Source organism: Hibiscus syriacus, unplaced genomic scaffold (genome assembly GCF_006381635.1).
Source record: "Hibiscus syriacus cultivar Baekdansim isolate YM2019G1 unplaced genomic scaffold, ASM638163v2 tig00110505_pilon, whole genome shotgun sequence".
NCBI lineage: Eukaryota > Viridiplantae > Streptophyta > Magnoliopsida > Malvales > Malvaceae > Hibiscus > Hibiscus syriacus.
In genome coordinates this window covers 2,760,053-2,773,896 of record NW_024062765.1, presented here as the reverse complement: position 1 = coordinate 2,773,896, position 13,844 = coordinate 2,760,053, and the positions used below count along the sequence as shown (strand labels likewise).

General features: G+C 34.7%; 2 protein-coding genes across 2 annotated transcripts; one reads left to right on the top strand and one right to left on the bottom strand.

Moving 5' to 3' along the window:
• Positions 1-263: 263 nt before the first annotated feature.
• On the top strand, positions 264-7,695 carry LOC120130015. Its single transcript, XM_039147375.1, has 4 exons — positions 264-626; positions 1,115-1,203; positions 1,988-2,225; positions 7,390-7,695. The coding sequence occupies exons 1-4, from the start codon at positions 276-278 to the stop codon at positions 7,693-7,695; spliced, it is 984 nt and encodes a 327-aa protein (XP_039003306.1). The 5' UTR covers positions 264-275.
• A 944-nt stretch (positions 7,696-8,639) lies between these two features.
• Positions 8,640-13,143, bottom strand: LOC120129913. The gene is made up of 7 exons (XM_039147303.1): positions 13,072-13,143; positions 12,873-12,993; positions 12,736-12,806; positions 12,544-12,649; positions 12,295-12,426; positions 10,154-10,298; positions 8,640-8,702 (listed from the first exon to the last, which is right to left on the bottom strand). The coding sequence occupies exons 2-6, from the start codon at positions 12,932-12,934 to the stop codon at positions 10,247-10,249; spliced, it is 423 nt and encodes a 140-aa protein (XP_039003234.1). The 5' UTR covers positions 12,935-12,993; positions 13,072-13,143; the 3' UTR covers positions 8,640-8,702; positions 10,154-10,246.
• Positions 13,144-13,844: the final 701 nt, after the last annotated feature.

Here is a 13,844-nt window from a genome sequence, read left to right as displayed (position 1 = left end):
GACATAAACTGACTTTCCAACTTCCTTCAAATTTCATCTGGAGATGATAGATGCATGACGTGATACATAACCTCGTCCGCCAAGCATAATCGTATGGTTCCTGCCACTCGTTGTTGCAATTCTTCCCAATCTTCCTCCTCCATCGACGCCGGCTTTGTAGGTCGCAAAGCCTTCAGGATCCCCTGCTGCGCCAACAGATCCTTCACCCTCGTTTGCCATAATCTGAAGTTACCCAGACCATCGAATTTCGCGACTTCGAATTCTGCTCTTGGCATATGGGTACAAACGAAGCAAAGACAGAAACCTGCAACTTCAAACAGTCAGAAGGATTCACTTCTGATGCTGATGCTAAAAGGATAGCAAGAGATACAACTTGGCTTTCAAATGGGTCATCTAACGATCTCCAAAAATGTGACACCACAGTTTCTTGGTTAAACCCTTGGCAGTTTGCACAACAATCATTGGATACAAGTCTTTGTTATTGTCACCCATTACGACACACTGCCATTGTTGCTATTGAAGCATCTGCTGCCAGGGACCGACACAGTGAAAAGTTGTATGAAGTTGATTCTACTCCTCCTTCAAGTTCTCCAGCGAAGAGACAAAGGGTCACCACCCTTGAAAATGTGAGTTAACTTTCTTCTACTTCTATTGAATATTCATCCTGGTGATCCATATAACAGAGGTTAAGGTGGGGGCATATCCTCCCAATTTTGTTTCATAATTCTACTGGAAGCATCATTTTTTCCCTACGAAGAAAATACGTTATGGTTTTGCTAGTTTTCTTTTAGATTTAAAATGACGCTGATTGCCACGGTTATGTGTTTGCCACTTTAGAAGAAAGACAACTGGATAGCTGTATGTCTAATTGCAGATTTGCAGTATTAGGTAGGTTTTAACAAATATTATACAAATAGGGTTTTTCTAAATAATAACTTCTTGATCATTAATAGCAATTTGTCAAATGTGTAATAAGTTTAGTTTGTTTTTTGAAAGGTTTATTTTTACCGTTTAAATAAGAATACTATGTGAAATAAAAATCTGTACAGAACAAGGCAAATTCGAAGGCATGTCTAACAATCCTATTTTAGGTAAAAAAAATGGTAGGAAACAGGATGCAAATACCAATGGTTCAAACTCCTTAGACAGGCCTTATCTGTGTACCGGCTATGACATCTATCTTGTCTGGGAACCTTGTACAATGTAAGTTAGCAAACCTTATCTCTTTACCTGTTTACATTTTTTGAAGACGAAAAAAGTTGTAGATTTAATATATTGGGTGTAGCTAATTTAATCTAGTTTGAGAATGAGATTAGGAATATTTAATTTCAAATGTCAAACCTTGTAAATTTCTATTGATGGATGAGATTTGCTTGTTTGTATCTCTAGTAAAAAGCACAACGGTTTTGATCAGGGACATGCTCTTGCTTATATTACAAGCTGTTTTCTCAAAGAGGGCATGCTTGTTGGTTAAGCATTGAGAACTACCTTCCGTATATTGTGTCTTCTGAATTTTATATATCATATTTTCATGAATCTCTACCAAATACTCGTCTTTAGAAATTGAAATTTATGTTTCTCTAACTCATCATTTTTCAAGTATCCATGTTCAACACGTGTCTGACACAATTTTGGACATGGTTATGGGAATATGACCTTTCAAGGACTTTCCAAATAATGGAAAAACTTAGAAACACGTACATCATGTCATATCAGGCGCATACCAGTATTTGCCAATTTGGCACACACAGAACTCCGAGTACCGTAGGTTGTGATGAAGATGGTACCTAAGTTAAGATAGAATTGTTCCTCTTGAGCCTCTTTGGTTAAGGCTTCATTGGTGTATTGCCAATTAGCGGCTATGACTATACTTTTAATTTTGGCTGTAAAGATTGTGAAAGGAAGAAAGAAAAGATTTTTGCTTATCTTTACTGCTCGCTTCTTCCGTTTAGAAGTGATCTGATACATTTGGTTTTGCATTTTGAAGGTGTGCTATGGCTCTTGTTCACCAGAGGATTAGGCGCATATCTTATGCGTTACCGAATCCTGAAGCTGGTGCATTGGTAAGTGTTCATAGGTTACAGGGTGAGAAAAGCTTAAACCATCACTACGCAGTTTTCAGGGTTGTCATGCCTGAACTTGATTTTCCAGAAGAAAGTTCTTTTGATATTTCCTACCGTTTTCATTTGTTCACATTTTCCAGAAAATCTTTTATTATAAAATATGTAATGTGAAATGATATTTGAACTGTAAGTCTAACCGTAGTTGGGCGATGATAATGAGTTGATCCCAATTCAATTTTATTGCAAGGTAAACTATACCATATACCACTTAACTTTGGACGATGCATCGTTTATATCACTGAATTTTCAATTTCTTTAATTATAACATTGAACTTTAGTTATTGTTTCAATTATACCATTGGGATGGATGATGGTTGACCAAAGTGATGTCATTCTTTTTTCAACCAATCCAACCCCATGAAACCCCTCGTACTCTCCCCCGTTGTCTTCTCCTTCTCTGCTCCAAGCCTACCCTCACGTCGCCACCCTCACTGCCCATTTTGTTGGGGCGGCGTCTCTCCTGTCGTTTCCGACAAATCGCCTCGTCGTTTCCAACTCTCTCACGCTTAAGGCTTTGATTTCTTTGATACACTCTCCTCGAAATGCCGTGGCCATGGCTGCCTGCTATGCCCTTTTGGATTTATGTTCTACTTGTCTTGGGAGACAACAATGATAAGCAAAGTATGAAATGTAAGATTGGAGTTAGGGTACACAAAAAATCCGAATATCCGATTTTGCGAAAAAAATATCCGAAACCGGATTTGGGAAAAACCGGTTTTTTTTAACCAGATCGGATTTTTTTAAACCGGTTATTTTAACCGGTTTGGAGAAAAAAAACCTAGACCGGTTTTTTTACCGGATAAAAAACCAGTTTGAAAAAAACCGGTTAAAAAACCGGTTTTTATCCGGAAAAAAAACCGGTCTGAGTTTAAAAAACTAGCCGTTAATATAGCCGTTGGAGGGGTTTTGTGACCGTTTTTGACCCTTTTTTCTTTAAAAAATTACAATTTACCACCCCCTAAACATGTATAAATAGGTTGGGGATGTATTTGGTTGATTACAACTTTCTCAAATCTTATTACACAACACCTAAACATCTCTCAAATCTTATTTTTGTATTTTTTTGTTCATCATGAGTAACACGGCTGAATCTTCCGTCGGAGGAAACCTTGAAGTCGTGAGAGTGATCGAACACACTCGAAACAAAGATATTTGGGATCACTACGATTTATGTGAGATGTCAAATGGCTCGAGGAGGGCGCGTTGTAAACTTTGTCTAAAGTTTCTTGCATCGGAAGGAAACACAACGTTGAAGAACCATTTGACAAAATCATGCAAGGCACTTCGCTCAAGATCGGATCCTAGTCAATCGAATCTTACACCGCAAGGTGGTGTTTTTGTTTACGACAACGAAAAATTACGAGAAGCGTTTACAAAGTTCGTGATTACAAAAGCATTGTCGTTCGACCACTTTGATGATGAAGATTTCACGACAACAATTCAACAACTAATGCAACCACGTTATACTCAAGTAAGTCGTACTACCCTTAGAAGAGATGCTATAAAAATGTGGCGTACGGCGAGGGAAAAAATGATTTTAGGATTCCAAGAACACCGTTATGGTGTGTCGCTTACATGTGACGTTTGGAGTTCCCCTCATAATACCGGAAATTCTTTTTTAGCCGTTACGTCACATTGGTTAGATCAAGATAATTGGAAAATGATGAAAAGAACAATCTTGTTTGAATTATTCGGTGAGCCGCATACCGGTGCTAATTTATTTACACTTTTAAAAAGGGTAATTTGTCTTTATAAATTAGAAAATAAAGTTTTTTCTATATCCTTTGATAATGCATCGAATAATACAAACGCGGTTCCAAGATTGAAAATATTACTTTCACTGATTTTAGACGGTGCGTTTTTTCATACCCGTTGCGTTGCACACATAATTAATTTATCCGTGCAAGCCGATTTGGAGGTTATTGAGCTGATTAGATTAAAATTTAAAACAATGATAAAATCGGTTCTTTGTAACAACAACAAAAGACTAAATGATTATAAACGATTTTGTAAGTCCGTTAATAAAAAAGCTTTGGGTCCTAATTTGGATTGTCCAACTCGTTGGAACTCAACTTGGATGATGATGCATACTGCCTTAAGGCAAAGGGAAACATTGCAAACATTTCATGATCGGCTTTTCGAGAGGAGACATGTCCCAAACATTTATCCGGATTCGAGTTGGGAAACTATAGCCAAAATAACCGATTTGCTTGGGGTTTTTAAAAATGCAACAACTTTTTTATCCGGTGTTTATTACCCTACTAGCCCGTTGGTTCTTAATCAAATATTTTTGTTGGCTACCCGACTAAATGACTTTGAATTTGAAACCGAAGTTTTTCAAGAAATTGGATTTGCAATGAAGGAAAAACTTTTAAAATATTTTAAGGAGATTCCCCCCATTTTTACTTGTGCCGCCGCTTTAAACCCAACGTTAAATGTTGGCGGGGTTGAAACACTAATTGAACAAATTGCGTTTGCTTTTAATCTAACCGATGATGAACCCAACTTTGTCCAAAACCAAATAAATTATTTTAACAAATATTTTCAAGACATGTTTGCAATTTATTTAACTAAATACGGATCAAGTAGTGTAATACACGATCAAATGAGAATGAATGCGGAATCATCTAGTAGACGTCCAAGTAACATAAATTTGAATCTTTTTAACACTCTTGTAAATTCCCAATCCAAATGATCACGTACTACCACCCCAAGTAGCGAGTTGGGAAATTACATGTCATGCGATTTTCTATCAAAAATGACATTTGAAGAGTTTGAAAGTTTGGATATTTTGGCTTGGTGGAAAGAAAAGGAAGCACAATTTCCGATTCTAACCGCCATGGCCTGTGATTTACTAACCGTCCAAGCTTCTACGGTAGCTTCGGAATCCGCTTTTTCTGTTAGTGGCAGGGTTATATCGCAACGGAGATCAAGACTAAGTCCCGAGTCGGTGGAAGTATGCATTTGTTTAAAGGATTATTTGGATGGAGCGGCTCGTAAGCAACATATCACCACCCTAGAAGATGCAATTGATGCCGATTTGGAAGCAAACTTACACATTGAAGAAGTCGAACTTGGAATATCCCCTCCAAACGAAGAAGGTGAAGATGATGAAGAGGAGATGGCAATGTAGTTTATTTTTAAACTTTATTTCAATTATCGTAAACTTTGTTTCAATTATCGAACTTGAAGTTTTTAAGTATTTGAATTTATCGAACTTGTAAGTTTTTAAGTATTTGAATTTATCAAACTTGGAAGTATTTAAGTATTTCAATTATGTTGAGTTAATCGATCGACGGAATCGGCCAAGAGGGGGGTGAATTGGCAATTAAAATTTCGGTGGAAGCTTTTGCCGAAAATTGAAAAGATTTGCACAACGATTTAGAGTGGTTCGACTTTCTCAATCAAAGTCTACGTTACTACCTTAGCTATCCACACTAAGGATTTTCCACAAATTCACTAATTTGTCTTTCTTTTGAGGACAAAGAGTAACCTTACAAACCCTCAAGAATTATACCCCAAATTCTTGAGAAAACTCTCTCCCAAAGAGAACAATACAAATTTGTAAACTTACAAGGAAATCCTCACAAGGTAGATTGTTTGCACAATTCTAGAACAAAGAAAAGAACACTCAAAGATTAATACAATTGAGCACAATATGTGTTCTTGAAAGCAAAATGAATATTGAATGAAAATAGGCTTGAAATGCTCAAACTTGAGGTTTGATGCTTTCTATTTGATTCTCTCTTGATTCTAGTTGCTTGATGTTTCTTGTCTTTGATCAATGGCTTCTAAGCTTGCTTAAATACACCTTCAATCACTTCTGAACGTTAGGGATAATTAATGAAGATAATATAGCCATTTAAGTGTGAAAACATTTAATAAAAATGCTTGGAGCGTGGGGGGAATCGGTACCCTCTCATAGGGAATCAATTCCCTAAGTGTAAAATTCAAATATTTCGACCGTTGAATAGGGGGGAATCGGTACCTCCTATGGGGGAATCGGTTCCCTCCGAGCATTCTGGAAATCTTGGAGCCAAACCATTCAGGGGGGAATTGGTACCCCCTTGGGGGGGAATCGGTTCCCTCTGAGCAATCTGGAATTTTTGGCTTTGAAATGGTTCGAAATACTTTGAAAAATTATTTTGAAATTGTTTTAAGATTAAAACTTAATTTTACACTTAAGTAAGGATTAAAAATGATTTTTGAAATATTTGGAGTAATGTTTTGATATTCGAATAATTATATCGAATATACTTAGAAAATCATTTAGAAAATCATTTGGAAAATCTTAAAATTCATTTAACTTAATTTGTTATATCGAAATATCAAAATGTTTTCAACAAATTATCGTAAACTTTGTTGCAATTGATGACGATGTAATTTTAATAATATTAAAATCGGTTTTTTTATAACCGGTTTTTTAAAAAAACCGGTTTTTTTAAAACCGAAACCGGTTACACCGGTTAGGATATCCGGCCCTCCAAACCGGTTAGAAATCGAACCGGTTATTTTATAAACCGGTTTTTTTTCTATGGGAAAAAACCGGATCGGATAAAAACTGATCCGGATCGGATTGAAATCTGACTTCTGTGCAACCCTAATTGGAGTGATCAGAACATGAAATAGACAAAATTTGGACATACAATGTTTGGACTTAGTTTCTTTCATTTCTATCAGAGTATAATTATTACAAAACAAATTAACTATTTCCCCCAAAAACCTTATGGTTTTCGCATTCATGTTTCAAGCGGCATGTTTTATCAGTAAGTTAGAGGAACCCAATTACTAATTTGTTGTCATAGCTAGGCTATATATATTTGCATATATTGCTCGTAGGTTTGTTTAAAATTATATCTTGAGATGCTTAATCGTTGCCAGGTTAGCTTTCCTTGAGGTTCAAAGATCATCAATGCTGATCTCTTTAAACACATGCAACATTGAGCAATTAAGAAAGATCCCAGATAACAGTGACAAATTCATAAATATTTTTGAAAGTGCACACTTATATTAACAACACAATCTTTAATAAATCTTTGATTATAAATTTATATGTTTACAAATTAAATCTCAAAGTGGACACAATTAGTAAACTAAATAACTAACAAAAGTAGATTCAAAGTGGACCAACAGTGAGGGCAAACTATCTGAATGTTTTTCTGCCTGTTTGAAAGAAGTATGGAGAGATGCTCAACCAAAGAAAATGTTAAACGGTGATATATTAGGAGCTGGTAGTTGTTGTGTCTTCGCAATCAGGCACAAATAGCTGGCTTCATCTGTGCCAAAGAACACAACTTTCTGCAATTTGATCGACAAAATTAGCAGTGAGTCGAGGTTCTGGGATGCATTGAAGAGCATGAAAGTAGCTATTGAGAGAAATGAAGAACCGTTTCAGCGGATGAGATGGTTGCAACATCTGATTCGAGAAAGGGAAAACATCGAAGGACATGATTGGGATCGGGATTTAGGATCCACAGGGATAAAAGATATATCTGCTGTATATGTCGAACACAAAGGGATGGCGGAAAGATATATCTGCTGTATTGTACGACGATGTTACTGCAAACTATAAGATGTTCCATGAAAAGTATAAGGACGTTAGAAAGCAGTATATGGACGGAATGTTGTCTCTACAGGATTGCATCTACGTCTTGAAAGATTTTCTCAATTCAATTTGTTTCATTCACAATATTAGAATTCAAATTCTAAATCTTGTTACATTTCTAAGCTTCATTGCATCGCTTACATGAGAAATTACGGTAGAAAATAAGTAAATAAAAATTCTATGGCATAGGATGTTTGGGGGTTGGAGTTGGATGAGTAGCGACCCCATAGTAATCTATGTGGTAATTAACGATCTGATCATCATCGTCGTCGTCGTCATCATCATCATTCATATGCTCTTCCCATGATGACTCTTCAAGTACCACCTGTAGGGGTGTTTATTGGATTAAAACGGTGGCCGACCGAACCGAAATACCTTTAACCGAATTAACCGAATTTTTTTTTCTTTAACCGTTAACCGAACTGAACTCTTTTATGAAAGTATTAACCGAACTGAAAAAATTTCGGTTAACTCGGTTAATTTCGAAATAACCGAATTTTTTTAGAATTTTTGAATTTAATATTTTTTAATTAAAAAACAAATTACAATATCTAATTAATTAAAATTGATTTGGGTTTTAAATGAGTTTTAAATGGATTGGGGGTTGGTTGGGGTATTGGGCCGGCTAATGGGATGAGTTATATAATTATATATTTATATTTAAAGGTTAATTCGGTTAATTAACCGATTTCGAATTGAATTAACCGTTAACCGAATATCAAAAAACTCGTTAACCGTTCTCCGACCGAACTAGTTTGGTGACCGACCGAATTAATTTGATTCGGTCGATTAATTCGGTTAAAACCGAATTTTGAACACCCCTAACCACCTGCATGCAGATCATGATCAATTCCCTTAACTGTTTCGGGGAAAAAAACTAATTTGCCATCCTCAACATCTTATTATGTTACCTTTGGTTTGGGATACATGTTATGAGGCAATGCCATCTCTAGTGATCTCCTTCCTGCAAGTAAAATCGAAGAAGAAGGTAGATAAAAAGCAGCTGTGAAGAGGCATAATAAGATGAAATGTGCAGGCTTAGTCTTCATTGTTTGTATTGCAGAAATAATTGCCTTTCTCTGTCTCTATATCTCTCTGTGGAAATGAGTTAATACTTACAGAGTAGGAGGAAGATTGTTAAAATGCAATTGAATTGACGTTTGATAATTATTGTTGGAGAGTTTAGGAGGGGCGAAGCATGTGTTAGCCCCATGCCCATCATTTGCTGTTGCTTCCAACACTCACAAGCAGGGATGCAAGTGTACCCTAATATTTTTAAGTTTCATATAATTTAACTATTTTTTTTATATTTTCTATCAATGATCGCACCCTAAATTTTATAATCCGTTCTCTTAACATAAAATAATGTATCAGTCCTTACTCACCGGGAATTCAAAGTTTCAAAACTTGGAGACCCACCAACCCAAATCTCATCCATCGCCGTCTGTCTTCGATTTCTTGCTTATATGTTAATCCAAGAACGCTTGTGTTGAACATGGTTATTATGAGAAGAGTAAAAAAAAAACAGTGAAAGGAGGGATAAAGGACCAATAGGGTGAAATGGAGCAGAAACGAAAAGAAATGAGTTTCACGTGAAACAAAACAACTCACCCTTTCCTTCGAATTATTAATCCATGCTTTGCCTTCACCAATAATGACTAAAATCTCCTGTGGGAATCCCTTTACATTTTCTTTAGTTCATATATGAAAATCTCCAATCCTTCCCATCATTATCCATTAATCAAGTAGAGTTTTACCTTTATCTTTTTATTATACTTCAATTAAAATACAATACTACAAGTCTAAAACGAAGAAATATCATTTTGAACACTTTCTTCTGACAATTTTCTTTTAATATGTTGAATAAGTCTTTTTATTTTTATTTTCTATTGATAATTTAATTTCACATATTCTGAAAATTAACTAAATTCAAGCAATTGGTTTTACTCAGAGAGAACTAGGCCTGCAAATGTACCATGCTTGAAGAAACCAACCCTCTAGTCAATGTCATTTACTTCTTAATTTGTTTGTGTTCGATGTTTTGAATTGAATTTTAATAGAACTAACTGTTTCAAACCTTAAAACTAAACAAACATATTCACGAATATGTTTACGAACACACGATGTTTGAGTTTAAATCAATTCATAAACAAACCTTAAAATCTTGTTCATGATAAACACACCATTGAAATAAATTGCTCAACCATTAGTTTTCCTAATGTAATCTGCACATCCGGATGCATGCAAGATCACAAACAATACTCAACACGGAACTCCATAAACCACATTCTTTATCCATGGATTAAGCTTCCAGAAATCACTTATATACAACAAAGTATTATCAAGTTAGAAACATATGTAATTGCAGTTTCAGTCAATGTATCATGTAAAAGAAATATACAAAGTTACAACAACAATCAGAACTGCCCAACTTCTGAAAGTGAATGATGTTGTTTCCTTGGGCTTGAAGGAACACTCCCGAACTTGGGGACGACAACCTTGAAAATTGGCAAAAATATCATGTAGAGTATGGCCAAAATAATGGGTGCCGCAACAAGCCATCCCAACAACTGCAGCAATTTCCATAAGATGATTTTCAAATTTAATTTCATATTGATAAGACAAGTTTCAATTAATGAACAATTACATAGTCCCAAATGCCATCTTCTGATAAAATTCCATCACCTTAAGCATATAGGGGTCCTTTCCACTTCAAACTATACTATTGTCAAGTTGAAGAACAGAGCAGTTAGTTTAAAACTACAGTAAAAAAGAATGGAGGGAATGTATTATACTCTGGGATAAGTTGTCTATAGGTTCATAGTTTTTGGACTCTTCAGCATTAAAGCTGATGTCACGGTGGAGATAAGAGATATGGCAGAAATGATAGAATACCGTGGAGAACTACATCTGTTTGAATGCAGAGTATGTGGAAGGAAATGAATGAACATCCTTTCTAAAGATGGGAAACCGCCTAAGCATAAACTTAAAATAATGCTCTCATGAGAAGATTCTTTACAATCAATATCTAATAGATTCCTTTCTTCAAAGTTTCCTCTCTTTCTCTCTCTAGAATTCCAAATCATAAAGTTTTTCAGTTTTCCTTGTACAACTTGTCCACATAGAATAAACCTTTGCATTATTTATTAGTATATCTTCATAACAATATTTATATCATCTTTATGAGATTAATGACACATTTGTAACATGAACTATGAGTCTATGATCCATTATTCAATTTGGTACCTAAAGTTTGAAAATTGGCAATTAGATACACAATCTTTGCCTCGGTTAAATAGCTTGCACCTTAAGATAAATCTGCTAATCAAGATGTAGCAAAGAACAGCTGATATGAGGGTGCCACAAGTCTATCTCCTATTTATAGTTCTTACCATGTGCCCCCGTTTGTATAACAGAGTTTGCAAGGTGTTCAGTCTAAAGGGAATCAAAGTTGAAGTACTTAATTGCAAAGTTATTTTCTTCAGATATCAAATTGGCAATTTCACTATAATTCAAGTAGCAACTATGTAAGTGACCCTTTTTTATATTATGCAGGGAGAGGAAATCATTGACAGCAACCATGATTTGCAGCAGCTCAGCTGCATATTATGAAACCTCAAAAAACATATATCATGCTAAGCTGTCGGCCAAGAATCAGCAGTAAACTTTTTTAAAAAAACATGTAGTCAATTTGCTGGAAGATCAAGTATGATTAACATGTTTATGTTCAGGATTAGCTCCAGCATAAAATGAATAACGGAACTCATGTTCAAAAAATAGGTTCAGTCTTTCATAGAGTTTTACCAATCCCCTATATCCACAGGATAACATTAGACAAGGGAGATTTACCAAGTGGAAAAATACAATTTAATTGTACATTCATACAATATCATGCAATCTATAATGTTGGATAGGAACATACTAGCCACATTAAAAAGTAGAAGAAAACTGTTTTTCTTTTCAATTTTCATCTTTAAAGTTCTTACATAGAAATGAACAAGTATGACAAGCTCGCTCATCTCTATTTGTAGATGATGTTATGATACATGCCCCATAGATGATAGTATTTGATTTTCTGTCAACGTGATCAGAGAAAGATGAAGACATACTAAAATATGTCTGCAAGCAAATTTCCACTCAAACAAGTTGCAAAAGAAAAAATCAATTTTCACATAGAAACGCACATGCTTCTTACCTGATTGTTGAAAATACAGGCAGATATAGATGAAAACATATTAAAATGTTAAGGTAACGTCGAGCAAAAAACTCAACAAGTTCAGATGACTAATTGATTCAACACTAGTTCATGATTACTACTATCACCCAAACACCATCGGAATACAGTAGGATTCCTGGGGAGATCCTCCTATCACCAAAATTTCAAGCTTCTAAGTTCAATTTGATTCAATTAACAGTTTAATAATCCAATCCTATCCAAATTGGCATCTCTATCTACCATAATATGAAAACCGAACCTATAAGATGAAATCAAATAAAGTGCAAGGAGGAACAAGCATGTGAGCAAAAGACAAGTTGAACAAGGTAGGAATAGAAATGGATACTTACAGCACGGGCAATACTAAAAGGAGTTCACTCGAAGCTTGGCCAGTCAAAACTTTCTTCAAAGAACCAGAAGTTAAGGGGAAATGAGGTCCACCAGATAACACTTCACCAAAGCGAAGGAAGGGCACCACCAGACTAGACGACAACGTAGATCCAACCACAGATAAAACAAAGTAAAATGAAGGTAAAATAGCAATCCGAAAATGGAGGGAAAAGGCTAAAAAATAGAATGAAAACAGAAGAAGAAATCACCTCAACTCGATCGGAGTAGCCAAGAAGTTAGCAAGCATGACAGTTGGAGAGTGGCAGTGAGATCCCAACAACGCGATTGCCATCCCACAAAGCAAAACTGTAACCCCTGCAGTATTTTTCATTTTTTTTTCTTCAGGTTATATTATAAATCAATCAAAAGAAACGCAAAGAAAAAAAAAATATCTTTATTACCGCATATCGGGAAAATTCCCAAAGTAATTCCCAGCGCTGCAGAGAAGGCCAACAGCCTGGGTTCTGCTCCCCTGTAAGAGGAAACCAATCAGAGTTATAGATAAAATATATGAAAGAAATTTGGAGCTGTAGCTTACTTTAGGAGGATCTGGAGAAGAGGATCCACGATATTTTTGTTGAACCAAACCTTCATCGCCATAATGATAGAAAAACTGGGATTTTTATTGGATTTTTGCCAAAATTGCTTCTCTCCTATACCTGATTAGAGACAGATTAACAATTTTATTTATTTTAATTCTTCAAATAATATTAATTTCAGAGGAGGAAAATAAATACCAGAAAATAGGTAGCAGAAGAGAGCAATGAACAAACCGTTCCCCGCGCCCCCCCCCCCCCTTTTATATATGAGAGAGGCGCTTGTGATGTGAGTGCAGTGCGAATACTTTATTTATTTATATAAATTTCATATTATTTTCTCATATTATAATTTAATTCAAGATGTTTAATTTACCACGTTTATGCAATCCAGTCATACTTTTTTGGTTTATCATGTTTTAATTAACTTTATCCCGTGTATTATTGTTTTTTATTCATATGATTAAATAGTATCGAAAAATGTCGTGGCACAAGTCAATTTATTCATTATATTTTTTTCATACTTGTTTATAACTTAAATTACATGTTTAATATCCGATCATTTTATTTCTTTTTAATACATAAATTTTCATTTGTTTTAAAACATATTTAATGTTTACTTTTTGTTTCATTTTAGTATATTGTCGATAAAACTTAGCGAAAATGTTACAACATGATACATCTTTATGAATAAATTACATCATTTATCACTCAGCTATCTTCTCACTCATTTTGGTCACTGAATTTTTTTTAATTTAATTACTTAACTTTCAAATTACTCCTAATTTAATCACTTCATCTTTTCAAATTTAATTTTTTTATTTTAATTATACATTTATAAAAAAAATCATGTCACAAAAATTATTAATAAAATAAATTAAAGTGATTAAAAATATGAACAATTTAAAAGTTGAATGGTTAAATTGAAAACTTTTAAATTTTAGTAACCAAAATTAGAGTGAGAAAATATTTAA